Genomic DNA, 13,947 nt, shown 5'->3' with positions numbered 1-13,947 from the left:
AAAACAAATAATACAACAATAGGAAATTCAAAGTCTCGAAAGATTTTGACAGAAAAATGTGTATATATATTCATTTATATCTTAACATTTTATGGTAGAGGCTGCATTGAGTGGCTTTGTTTATTGGAGCTCCATATGATTTTGTTTTATGTTTAATAATACATTCGTGATTTTCAGTTTTGATTTCAAATGCAATAAGGTATTTTCTTTTTTAATAGCTCAATTTTATCAAGTCTTCCCAAAATTTTAACTTAATTTTATAAGAACAGCAACTTTCTTTTCATTGATATTCATTAGTTTATGTAAAAATAGTCATTTTATGTAATCTCAGTAAGAGATACAACTGGCATAAATAGATACAGAAACAAACATAACCGACTTGTGGTATGCATTGCTACTCAACAGGGAGGACCAAGTGAATAAGGAGTACATTGTTAGTTAAGGCTGCTTTCTGTTAATATAAGGGTCTTCAGAAAGTTAATGATAAATACTTTTTATGTAAAAACTATACATGGATTTCAGAAAATTTTAAGCCAAAATATCTTTTAACTTAATTTTCAAGTGCTTGGGCCATCTTCTACTGCTTTCCCAGGCTGTAGCAGAGAGTTGGACTGGAAGTGGAGGAACCAGGACTCAAACTGGTGCCTACATGGGATGCCGGTGACACATGTGGAGGATTAACCTGTGCCACAGTGCTGGTCTGGAAATGTTTATAAAAAGATTTAAAATCAACATGCAGAAATATTATTTCTGGGTGTTGGAAGTATTATAATCTATTAATATGATATTAAGGTTTTCTGAGAGAACCAGTAAGTTTAGATGACAAGGATTTATTAGAATTATCCTGTATCATAATGGAGGCTGATATGTCCTGTGGGAGATTCCAGAAGCCCAAGATTTGGGGATACCTATATGATTTCTAGGTTCAATTTGCAAGGCCTGATAACTCTGGGGAGCTACTGGTATAATAAAATAAACATCATAAATATATATAAGTTATGGTGATATCAGTAGCCTGATGAATACTGTGTATGTGCCATGATACATGTTATGGAGCACATACTGTAAAATGTATAACATTTTTTATACTCTTTTAAATATTATATACGTTACACATATTGTATGTTTTTTATTTTCATTTAGAGAACTGGGAAAACATAGTTCATCTAAATGATGAAAATAAATCATCAGTAATTTTTAGTATCTAGAATTACCTTCTGTGTAAGTATTTTTGTATATATCCTTTCTTTATCCAAGATCTCTTGAATTTCTGCTATATACTTGGAGGAAATTAAGCATTAACTCTATCCTTATTCAACTTTATAATTTTATACTGCATTCGCTTCCAAAAATATATGAGAGAGAGTCAAAATAAAAAAAAATTCATTTCTTGACATTTTGGCTTTTCTTCTAAATTCGCATTTTGTTTTTCTTAATCATATACAGTAGTTAGTAGGTGAAAATAATACATTGTATTTTTTAACTGTTCTGCTAAAAACCCAACAACAAGGGGCCAGTGCTGTGATATAATGGGTAAAGCCATCCCCTGCAATGCCAACATCTTATAGGGTTGCTGGTTTGAGTCCCAGCTGCTCTGCTTCTGATCCTGCTCTCAGCTATGGCCTGGCAAAGCAGTAGAAGATGGCCCTAGTCCTTGGGCCCCTGAACCCATGTGGGAGACCTGGAAGATGCTGCTGACTTCGGATCGGCTCAGTTTCAGCCGTTGCAGCTACCTGGGGAGTGAACCAGCAGATGGAAGACCTCTCTCTCTGCCTCTTCCTCTAACTCTGCCTTTCAAATAAATAAATAAATCTTAAAAAAAAAAAAAAATAACAGTACCCTGTCACACAGAGTAGGTAGCTTCTGGGTGGAAGGACAGGAAGTGCTTTCAAGCTAAGTCACATTAAAAATGGTTTAAATCAGTTGTATTCAGCTCTATGATCCAAGATAGTGAATTGCTAGATATTTAGAGTTGCTTCTGTGTATTTCATTACCTCCATAGAGATCCATCAGGGACATAAATAAGCTACACAATAAGAGGAAAAGTGCTACAGTAATTCTTTTGTATTTTAGTTTCTTCTAAATTCCATAGCCAGCTACCAGCAGTATTTTTTCTTTTTTATCTTATGCAACCATGATCATTCAAGCCTTCAAAATATCAAACTTTTCCACCCCCACTGCCTGTGTCCTCATATAAAAACCTCAATGATCATGGCTTGTTCCCCTGTGCAATTTGTGACTTCTTAGCATAGTGATTTACAAACAGTAAGTCTTGTTTTATTATAGTAGTGCAGCAGACTGAGTGTTTCCTTACAGAATTCGTATGTTGAAACCTAACCTCTAGTATATTGTTAGGAGATGGGAACTTTGGCAGATAATTAGGTCATGAGGGTAGAACTCCCATGAATGGGATCTATATACCATTTGAAAGGGACCTTAGAGAGCTTTTTTGTCTCCCTTTTCTCCCCCACTGAGGATACCAGAAGTTGACATATCCTGATCTTGGATGTGCGGCTTCAAGAACTGTGATAACGTTTTTGCTATCTGTTATCCACCCAATCTGTGGTATTGTATTACAGAAGCCCAAACTGACTGAAATTCCTAGCCACATTGATTGATGTATATATTTTCTACAGTTGCCTTCTTGGAACAACAGCAGAGTTGAGTGATTCCAGCAGTGCTCTTAAGGCTTGCAAAATCCTGGATACTTTTTATATGGCCCTTTACAGAAAAAAATTTGCTATCTTTCCTAGTCTAGCACATAAAGAAGAAACTAGAGATTTCTCCCTCTGGTGTTTCAGGTTAAGGTTCTCCATAGCAGCATTGTAGCATAAGAATGCTAGATAGAATTTCAGTGTCTAAATACTAGCCTGTTTTAAATTGGTCTGGGAAGTTACATAGTATCTGGGAGGAAACTTTTTCTTGTCTTCTTGTAACTACATTGAAATCCTTTGTATTTTGGGGTTCTTTGTAATTATATAAAGGAGGAAGGCTGATGCATTTTGATTTGGGTTGACAAAGATAGCATCTTCATTAGGTAAATATTGGACTCAGTTTTGCATTGATAGTATCTGTCAATTTAAAATTTGTATGCATGGGTTTGTTTTTGTGCTCAGTATTCTACATGAGGTGCATCAGAGAGGGTTACGCCTTACTCATTGCTGTATTCTCAGTAGCTACATCAGTACCTAACCATAATAGGGATTCAGTAATACTTGTTGAATGAATGAAGTTAGAATGGATTTTTTAAACAATATTCTGATTTTTAAAAAATATCTATGATCAGTTTGTGTTTAGAAAATATGTAGTAATTTATGTGAGCCTTTGTAAGGAAAAATAACCTTTTCAAATTAATCACAACTGTTAGTCCTGTCAGATCTTTAGACAGTAATAATAACCATGTTTACACTTTAGTAAAACTTTGATACTTGATATTACTAATTGATGTAAAATTGATATAAAATGTTTAAATATACATTTCCATTAGGTAAATATCACACTGTGTTTAATGATCCTTTGCCTTGACTTTGCAAACTATTCTAGGTCCTAAAATACCTTTTTGAAACAAGATTTATTTATTTACTTATATATTTGAAAGGCAGATGAATAGAGCAGGTAAATGAGAAAGAAATTTTCATCTACTATTTTGCTCATTTATTTAAATGTCTGCAAATTTATCTAAATGTCCAAAGCTAAGAGACAGGAACTCCATCTGGGTCTTCCCCCCTGGGTGGCAGGAACCCAAGTACTGGGACTGTCATCTGCTGCTTTCCAGGCACATCACTGGGATTGAAAGTGACGGCCTGGAGTCAGTTCCAGGCACCAGATATATGATTCAGACTTCCCAAGCAGTGGCTTAATTTACTGAGCCACAGCATCTCCCCCTGTAATCTTTTTGTGTGGAATCTCATGTCAGTCGGTGATAGGCTGTTTAAATTTCACTCTTATGATAACCCCAAATATTCACTAATTATAAAGTCATATGCTAAACTACTTAAGTTAAAATGAAATTAATTTACATTAAAATGCATATTATGTCATGGGAGATGCTGTAAAATCAGGTGAATGATCTCAGCATGTAGCAACTCAAAGTGACTAGAAGTAGCTGGGATAAATAGTATCCTTAGTGGTTTGATGCCAAATTTGTTCTCATAGCCAACATCCAGGGTAACGCAAAAGAGTAAGGTAGGCGGATGCAAGCGAAGTATCAGATACTTGGTCTGTGTAGTTTCATTCGGTGAGGAAAACACTAATTCAAGACAATTAGTTCCTTGGATTTGGGTTAAGGGAAAATTTTCTGAGGAAGTCGTTAATGTCTGTTAAGAATATCAGCAACATGCTAAGTTTTTCTTTATTAAGGGTGTGTTTTTGTTTTATTTAAAGTGTAGGATACTGGAAATAGAATAGCTTGTTGGAATTTAAGGAAATTGACACTGTTCAATGCCAGGGCTTATCAAACTACTGCCTGCATGGTCACATCTGGCCCATGTTCTGTTTTTCTGAAGCAAGTGAACTACGAGTGATTTTTACATTTTTAAGCTGTGTTTTCCTTTCACTAATTTAAAGATGCTACTGCTTACATTGTCTTCTTTTTTTTTTCCTTATTTCTGATGAGGTATCTTTTGTCATCTTTGAATGTGTTAATTATCTTTTATTTATCTTTTATTTATCTGGCTGCTTTTAAGATTTTTCTCAGTGGTTTTGAGCAATTTGATTTTGATGTGCTTTGTTCTAGTTTTCTTTGTTTCTTGTGTGTGGTGTTGGTAGCTTGGTTGAGCTTTAAAGATTTATTGGCTCACTCTCTTTATAAAATTTGGGAAGTTTTTGTCCATTATTTTAAGTAATTGTTCAGTCCCCATGTCTTGTCTTTTTGGGAGTTAGCATTGTACATGTCAGATAGCTCACTGATGGTATGTTTATTATTCTTCCCCTTTCCGTATCATTTTAGATAGTTTTATTGCCTAGCCTTCATATTCACTATTCTTACCTTCTGCAATGACTGATAAATAAGCTGTTATTTCTATACATTATATTTTAGATTGTTTGGGATATTGTGGTTTTCATCCTTCAGGAATTCACTCTGTGTGCCCTTATACCTTTTACACTTCTGTTTAAGGTATTGAACATATGAACTATAGTTACAAACTTTCACAATGTCCTCCTGACAATTCTGACATCTGTCTTAGGTCACTTGCAATAGATTGTTTTTTTCTGCTCATTATAAATCATTTTTCCCTGCTTTCTTATATGCCTGGAAATATAAAACTGCTAACATTGTAAAATTTACTTTGTAGGTGCTTTGTGTTTTGTTTTGATTTGGTTTTTCCCATTCTTGAAAAACAAACTTTGAGACACAACTTAGGTATTTGGAAACAATGTGATCTTACAAGTCTTTCAAGATGTATTAGGTGGGATCAAAGAAATCTTTATGTCTATTCCCCACTGCTGAGTCAAGACTTTTCTGAATGCTGTTACATGCCCCATGAATTTTTTTTCAATTTTACTTTCAGACAAAGTTAAATTCCCTGACATATATGCTTGCAGAGTGCCTTTGCCTTTAATACCTTAGCTGTGGGTGGTTTCTTTATACTGCATTGATAATAGTTCTACTGAATACCCAAGGGGATCCCAGCCAGATTACCAGATTTCTCATCCTGAGTGCTACTTTCTTCTGTAAATAATTCTTAGTGTTCTTGAACTGTTAGCTTCCTCTTCAACTCAGATAATTTGCCTGGGTTTTTCTTCCCTGTACCAAGGCCTGGAAACTCTCTTAAGCTAATAAGTAGGGGCAGTTGTAGGGCACACATTTTTTCCTCATTTATCAGGGATAATTGTTCTTCACTGTCTGATGTCCAGTGTCTTAGAAACTATAGTTTAATACATAGTCTTTAGTTTTTCTTTTTTTTAATATTTTATTTGAAAGAATTACAAAGAGGTAGAAACAGAGAGAGAGATCTTTCATTCGTTGGTTCACTGCCCAATTGGCTGCAACGGCCAGAGCTGCACCATTCGGAAGCCAGGAGCCAGAAGCTTCTTCCGAGTCTGCCCCATTGGTGCAGGGGCCAAGGGACATGGGCCATTTTCTACTGTTATCTCAGGCCACAGTAGAGAGCTGGATCAGAAGAGGAGCAACCGGGACTAGAACTGATGCCCATATGGGATGCCAGGGCTTTAACCCACTGAGCCACAGCACCGGCCCCTAGTTGTTTAAATTTATGTAAACAGTATAGTATATGTTGTCCTTGTTGCTATATTGTTGCCCAGAATGAAAGTTTGGGTGTTGAGATTTAAGATTATGTGTTTCAGTTTTTCCAGGTGATACACAGAATTAGATCCCAGGTATGAATAGACATGTAGAAGTAATTGAATGAGTCATCCATATGTACTTTGTTTTTATTATGTATTTGAGAGATCGATTGATCAGTTGATCTCCCATTTGCTGGTCCATTCCCCAAATAAACTTGGAACTTAATCTAGTTAGTTGAGTCTTTACTGCTGCTGCCTACCAAAGTCTCCATTAGTAGAAGGCTGGAATAAGGAGCCAAAGCCAGTAATTGAACCCAGAAACTCTGATATTGGGCACTGGCATCCTAACTGGTAGGCCAAATGCCTGCCTCCCTTTTAAAAATACTTTAGTTTGAAACGCAGAGAGTGAATGTGTTAGTGAGCACTTCCATCTGCTAGTTAATTCCCCAAGTTCCCACAACTCTGAGATGGAGTTGGGTACTGAATGCAGGCTTACCATGTGTATTGTAGGAACTCAGTCACTTGACCACAGGGTTCGTAGTAGTGAGGAGCCAGAGTCAGGAGCAAAGCTTGGTTTTGAATCTCAGCACTGTGTTGTGGGACATGGGTGTTTTAACTACCATGCAAATGCTTGCCTCGTCCAGTTCCCCAGAAAAGGACTCTGAAGTCAGCTCAGTGAATGAATTTGGGGTGCAGTACAGATTAAGACTTTATTTTTATTTATTTTATTTTATTTTATTTTTTTGACAGGCAGAGTGGACAGTGAGAGAGAGAGAGAAAGGTCTTCCCTTGCCATTGGTTCACCCTCCAATGGCCGCCGCGGCCGGCGTGCTGCAGCCGGCGCACCGCGCTGATCTGATGGCAGGAGCCAGGTACTTATCCTGGTCTCCCATGGGGTACAGGGCCCAAGCACTTGGGCCATCCTCCACTGCACTCCCTGGCCACAGCAGAGAGCTGGCTTGGAAGAGGGGCAACCGGGATAGAACCGGCGCCCCGACCGGGACTAGAACCCGGTGTGCCGGCGCCGCAAAGCGGAGGATTAGCCTAGTGAGCCGCGGCGCCAGCCCAGATTAAAACTTTAAACCAAGAAGCAACATTGTAAAGTACTATGCATTTTCTGTGTTTGATTTAGAAAATAATCTTAAAATTCGGTTAAATTGTCTTATTTTTTCTTTTAGAACCTTCTGATAACTTAAGGGAGATTCTCCAAAATGTGTCCAAATTGCAAGGAGTATCAAATATGAGAAAGCTAGGCCATCTAAATAACTTTACTAAGGTAAGTAACAATCTTCATTAATATTTTCTGAAATTATTTGATCCTTACCAAATTTACTAGATTTTTTTCTTAATCATCATTAAAAAAGAAATTCTTATTTGTTCACTCAATGACAGTTCTGCTTTTCTCTGGTTCTCAAGGATTTTATCATGCTTAAAAAATAGATGAGTGGGGCTAACACTGTGGCGTAGTGGGTAGGTTCGAGTCCTGACTGCTCCACTTCCGATCCAGCTCTCTGCTATGGCCTGGGAGAACAGCAGAGGATGACCCAGGTCCTTGGGCCTCTGCGCCCAGGTGGGAAGACCTGGAAGAAGCTCCTGGCTCCTGACTCCGGATCGGCGCAGCTCTGGTGATCGCAGCCATCTGGGGAGTGAACCAGCGGATGAAAGACTTCTTTCTATCTGCCTCTGCCTCTCTGTAACTCTGCCTTTCAAATAAAATAAATAGATCTTAAAAAGAAAACCTCAGTTTTAAAAAAATATATGTACGAGTAATAGAAATATTATATACTTGTGGAAAATTGGGTAGGTTCAGAAGAGAATAAAGACAGAAAATTACTGTGAAGTCCTTAATCCATGATGCTGTATTTCTTTTGCCTTCTCATTTTACTTAATATATGAGTATAGATACAAATTTGTACATAAGTACATGTGTGCTGTATTTTATAGCTAAAACCATAATTCTCTGAGAAAATTTTTTTAATTAATTTATTTGAGAGGTAGAGTTACAAAAGGAGGGAGAGAGAGAGGTCTTCTATGTGCTGGTTCACTCCCCAAAAGACCACAACAGCTGGAGCTGGGCTGATTCGAAGCCAGAAACCAGGTGCTTTTGTGTCTCCCATGTGGGTGCAGCAGCCCAGTCACTTGGGCCATCTTTTACTGCCTTCCCAGGCCACACCAGAGAGCTGGATCGGAAATGGTGTCCATGTGAGATGCCAGTTCTGCAGGCGAAGGCTTAGCCTACTATGCCACAGTGCCAGCCCCTTCCCCCCACCAAGAACTCTTATTATCTGTTTTCTCATTTCTTGCTGCTATATTCCCATTACCTGGAACTAAGTTAGTGCCCAAGACAAGTTGTGGGGTCCTGGTCTCAAATAAATATTAAGTTGATATCTAATAGTAGTCCAAAATTCTTAATACTTATTTGTGAATTGGTATGTTTTTTAGTCTTGTAATGCTGGACAGCCAACTTAGAGAGAACTAAGGTGTATTATTTTAGGTCAGGGGTGGGGAATGTCTGGCCCTTGAAATCATTTGATCTGGCCCTGCCAAGGCAACTGCAAGTGGGACTCAGAATTCAGTGAATCTAGAGCAGGTTAATTTTGGCCTGCAAATGATGTTATGAATATCCAAATGGCCAGGGCAGAAAAAGAAGGGTCCTCTCCCCTGTTTTAGGAGATACCCTAAAAAAGAAAAAAATGGGTTGTTTGGGATAATTTTTTTTTTAATTTTTATTTGAAAGGCAGACACAGAGAAACAAACATCTTCCCTTCATCCACTGGTTTGTTCCTCAAATGCCCACAGTAGCTTGGCTTTTTTCATTGCCACAGCCAGGGGATAGGAACTCAGTTCCAGTTCCTATAGGGTAGCAGAGCCCAACTATTTGAACCGTCACCACTGCCTCCAGAAATATGCATTAGTAGAAAGCTAGAATCTGGACTGGAGCTGGAGCTTGAACCCAGATGACAGCTTGACTGCTGTGCCCAATGCCTATCCCTGGGATAAAGGTTCCTCCCAACTTCTTTTAAGTATACTGAATGTTTTAAATCCTTGCTATTCAAAGTGCAATACATAGCCCAGCAATATTGGTGTCACTTTGCAGCTTATTTGAAAATGCAGTATTTTAGGCCTCACGGTAGACCTGTTGAATCAGAACTTATAGTTTAATACTGATTCTCAGGTGAATTTGTATGTATATGTATATTAAGTTTGGTTGTGTGTGTGTGTGTGTTGTTTTTTTTTTTTTTTTTGGACAGAGTGAACAGTGAGAGAGAGAGACAGAGAGAAAGGTCTTCCTTTGCCGTTGGTTTACCCATCCAATGGCCGCTGCGGCCAGCGCACCGTGCTGATCCGATGGCAGGAGCCAGGTGCTTCTCCTGGTCTCCCATGGGGTGCAGGGCCCAAGCACTTGGGCCATCCTCCACTGCACTCCCAGGCCACAGCAGAGAGCTGGCCTGGAAGAGGGGCAGCCGGGACAGAATCCGGCGCCCCGACCGGGACTAGAACCCAGTGTGCCGGCGCCGCAAGGTGGAGGATTAGCCTAGTGAGCCGTGGTGCCGGCCCATGTATATTAAAGTTTGAACAGCACTGTTTTATCCTTCCAAACGTTTGATTCTCTGACAAGCAAATGGATTGTGGTTTGGATTTGATTTTATCTTATAGAAATGGAAGGAGGTGAGACTATTATCACTGTGTTACAAAATTGTTATTTTAGTGTCAGAAATACAGATTTATTTTTCTACAGTTAGGGAATCAAGTACATATATATGTATTTTTCTTTAGTTGAAATTTAAAAATATTCCAGTGTTTATATAATAGCTCAGAAAGTGAATGTTTAAAAAACAACTTTCAGTAACGTTGAATAGGTATCAAAGAAGGGATTTTCAAAAATATACATATGTATGCTTTAATAAATAGAGTGAAAGTCTTCAAATACTTTGCTTTAACATGGTAGTCAGATAATGTCCTTAAGATTCAATAATGTTTCAAGATTCCAAATATTCTTTGTATTATATTTTATTATATTTTACCACTTTTCAATAATTATTACCAGTTTTCCTAGTTTCAATTACTAAAAATAAGTTTAATAGAGGTCTAATAAAATGATTTTGCTATCTGGTTTTTGAATCATAAATGATTTAAAATAGCCTATAAAAAGGCTGCTACAAGCTTGCATCAAGGCCAGAGGAAACAGCTGTTACTGTGCTAACCATGTTTGGATACCTATATGTAGTTCTGTGTCTCTGCCAACTAGGTTTCTGAAAGTTTGGGCTGGGCATTAGAAGGGGCAGTTTTTGTTACAAGGCTCTGGTACCAGCGTAGTTCCTAAAGCCCGTTACAAATCTAGAGTAGTACCATCCAGTGGGAATAAAATGTGAGCCACGTAAGTAAATTAAAGTTTTCTAGCATCCACACTAAAAAATAAAAAGAAACCTGTGAAATTTAGTATTTTCGTTAATCTGATATATCCAACAATAATACTTTACATAGTAAAACACTTGTTTTATATATAATTCTATTTGTATGTTTAACCATATAAACATATATATATTTAACTTTTCTATACTAAATCTTTGAAATTGAATTTGTATTTTATACTTTACAGCACAGCTTAGTTCAGACTAACCACATTTTCAGTGCTCCTAGCTACCTGTGTCTAGTAGCTATGTGCTATATGGTGCAGGTGGTGAATTCTTTGGAATAGGAGTGATTTAAATCTTCATTTCATTAAAAAAATTTTTTTCTAGAAAATTTATTTCATTTACTTGAAAGGCAGAGTTACAGAAAGAGAGAGACATGTTTTTTCCATCTGCTGCTTCCGATCCTCAAATGACTACAACAGCGGTGACTGGCCATGTTGAAGCCAGGAGCCTGGAACTCCATCTGGGTCTTCTGGGTCTCCAACGTAGTGGCAGGGGCCCAAGCATTTGGACCATTTTCTGCTGCTTTTACAGGCCATTAGCAGGGACCTAGATTTGAAAGTGGAGCAGCCAGGACGAGAATTGGTGCTCATATGGGATGCCAGCATTGCAAGCGGCAGCTTAACTGCACCAGCTTAACTGTGCTACAATGCCAGCACCTAGAAATTTTTTTTTTAAAGTTTATTTTTATTTGAAAGGCAGAGGGAGAGGGATCTTCAATTTGCTGGTTCATTCTCCAAATGCACATAACACTGGGAGCCAGGCCATACTAAAACCAGGAGTCTGAAATTCCATCTGGGTCCCCCACAGAGTCTCTGACATGGCGGGGGGGGGGGGGGGGGGCGGGGGGCGGGACTTAGGTACTTGAGCCTTTATCTACTACCTTCCATGGTATGCATTTGCAGGAAGCTAGGTCACAAGGGATCCTAGGGAATCCTGTATGTCCTCAGAAGCAGCAGGTTGACCATCTGTGCCACAACTTACGCTCCTAGATCTTCACTTCTAAGAATCTGTTGATATTACCTTGTCACCCTTTTTCTGGTTTTCATTTATTTCTCTCTAGGCTTTCCTGGGTTGGGGTCAGTTTCCCTTTCTCCCTGTCTTCTTTCTTCCACCATTACTTTCTTTCTTTACCTGAATTTCCCCCAAAATATTTCCCTTAAGTCATTTTCTCCACCTGGTTGCTGCCACTGCTGCCATCACCACTGCTGCAACTGCCTCTTTTTCTTTCTCTCTCTCTCTTTTCTTTCTTTCTTTCTTTCTTTCTTTCTTTCTTTCTTTCTTTCTTTCTTTCTTTCTTTCTTTCTTTCTTTCTTTCTTTCTTTCTTTCTATTTATTTATTTATTTAAAAGGCAGAGTGATAGAGGAGAGAAAGATCTTCCATCTGCTGGTTTACTCTCCAAATGCCTGCAAATACCTGGGACTAAGCCAGACTGAAGCCAAGACCCAGGAAGAGCCAGGAACTCTTTCTGGGTCTTCTGTGTGGGTGATAGGGGCCCAAATACTTGGGCCATTATCTGCTGCCTCCCAGGATCATTAGCAGGGAAACTGAACTCTGATATGGGATGCAGGGGCCCCAAGAGGTAGTTTAGCCTGCTGCACCACAATACCTACCTTATTAATTTGTGCTCTGCTTATCTCTTCTGCGCTGTCTAACTCTTCTCATCTTCTACTTCTTTTTCCCCCTTTCATCTCCTCTCTACCCTGTGTTCACCCTTCTGTTTGCTTTTATCCCTCTCTTCTCTGATGTGTCTCTCCTTTCTGTTTCTTCCCTTTCTCCCTTGTACCCCTCTAGAGAATGCAGTGATTTATGTCTGAATGTGCTATTTGTGCTTTTTATATTCTTGGTTTTTGTTTTACGACTGGCAGAGTTCGACACGGCCACGATATCCTCTTTAAAAATATAATTTCCAGCCAGCACCATGGCTCACTTGGCTAATCCTCTGCTTGTGGCGCCGGCACCCTGGGTTCTAGTCCTGGTTGGGGCGCCGGTTCTGTCCCGGTTGCTCCTCTTCCAGTCCAGCTTTCTGCTGTGGCCTGAGAAGGCAGTGGAGGATGGCCCAAGTGCTTGGGTCCTGCACCCTCATGGGAGACCAGGAGGAAACACCTGGCTCCTGGCTTCGGATCAGTGCAGTGCGCCAGCCATAGTGGCCATTTGGGGGTGAACCAACAGAAGGAAGACCTCTCTCTCTAACTCTGCCTGTCCAAAAAAAAAAAAAAATATATATATATATATATGTGTGTGTGTGTGTGTGTGTGTATGTGTGTATAATTTCCCTCTGGCTTTGATGCCAGCATATCAGTCTTTGTCTTTGTTATTTTAAATCACCTATGGATGCAAAATCCAGATAGCCAAACTGAATAGAATTTGTCTACAATTAGAGGAACTAAGCTCACACTTGGCATCTAAAGGTCTGTTCTGTGAATAAAGTCCATGAATTTTGGACTTAATAAAAATCTGTTTTGGCTAGTTAGTGAAGTAATGGAAAAGCATGAGCCTTAGAGCAAACAGATGGGGACTTGCAGCCCAACACTAACTAGCAAGGGGATCTTGGGAAGATTCTTGGTAATCTTGCTGCCACCTTAAAGGCAGGATCGCAGTATATGGCACACAATAGGTACTCTGTAATAAGGAGAACCTTTCAACTTTGGATGTGTTTTGTACTTTGTGCCACTTTTTTGGTGTTTCAGCTGATTTTAACAAGTGAATATGCTTAATTGCTTTATTTGCAGATTTAGCAGTCTGTTTCTATAGATCAGGGTACCTCAGTGTGGGCATTATTGACGTATTGGGTCAGAATATTGTTTTGAGAGGTTCCCCAGTGCATTGTAGGGCATTAAAAATGCTCCTGACCTCTACTCACTGGGTGCTTGAGGCACCACACCACCACCTCTAGTTTTTTGTTGTTAAGATTTATGAATTTTATTTGAAAGGCAGAGTTTCAGAGAGACAGAGATCTTCCTCGGCTGGTTCACGCCCCGGATGGTTGCGATGCAGCCAGGACTCTTAACCGGCACCCCAGTAGGATGCCAGCCACTTTACCCACTATTCTGCAGCACAGGCCCCCACCACTAGTTGTTAAAAGCAAAAATGATTCCAGGCATTACCAAGTGTTACTGGCTCTGGGGAACAAAGTTTTCTCTGGTTGAGAACTACTGATGTAAATGACTGTAGATTTTGTTTCATAAAATAAATAATCATAGTAATGTGTTTTTGAATTCTTTTTTTTTTTTAGAGAGTTTGGTTTATAAGTATTTACTGAGTTAATAGTCCTTTAAAAACCTA

At 39.0% G+C, this 13,947-nt stretch overlaps 1 protein-coding gene across 10 annotated transcripts in view; it reads left to right on the top strand.

The window, feature by feature from the left end:
* RICTOR (RPTOR independent companion of MTOR complex 2) overlaps positions 1 to 13,947 on the top strand; it is a 159,658-nt gene that overhangs the window by 52,375 nt on the left and 93,336 nt on the right. For 7 of the 10 annotated variants that reach the window (XM_070056656.2, XM_070056651.2, XM_089313144.1 and 4 more), the window contains one exon: positions 7,425 to 7,522. The exons of the other annotated variants lie outside the window; for them this stretch is intronic. In XM_070056656.2, the coding sequence (XP_069912757.1) occupies positions 7,425 to 7,522 (98 nt within the window). The remainder of the gene's footprint in view (positions 1 to 7,424; positions 7,523 to 13,947) is intronic. 10 annotated transcript variants of the gene reach the window in all.

Source organism: Oryctolagus cuniculus, chromosome 14 (assembly GCF_051225735.1).
Source record: "Oryctolagus cuniculus isolate XC-2025 breed Fujian yellow rabbit chromosome 14, ASM5122573v1, whole genome shotgun sequence".
NCBI lineage: Eukaryota > Metazoa > Chordata > Mammalia > Lagomorpha > Leporidae > Oryctolagus > Oryctolagus cuniculus.
The sequence above is the reverse complement of the archived record's forward strand: the minus strand, read 5'-3'. Positions and strand labels throughout refer to the sequence as shown.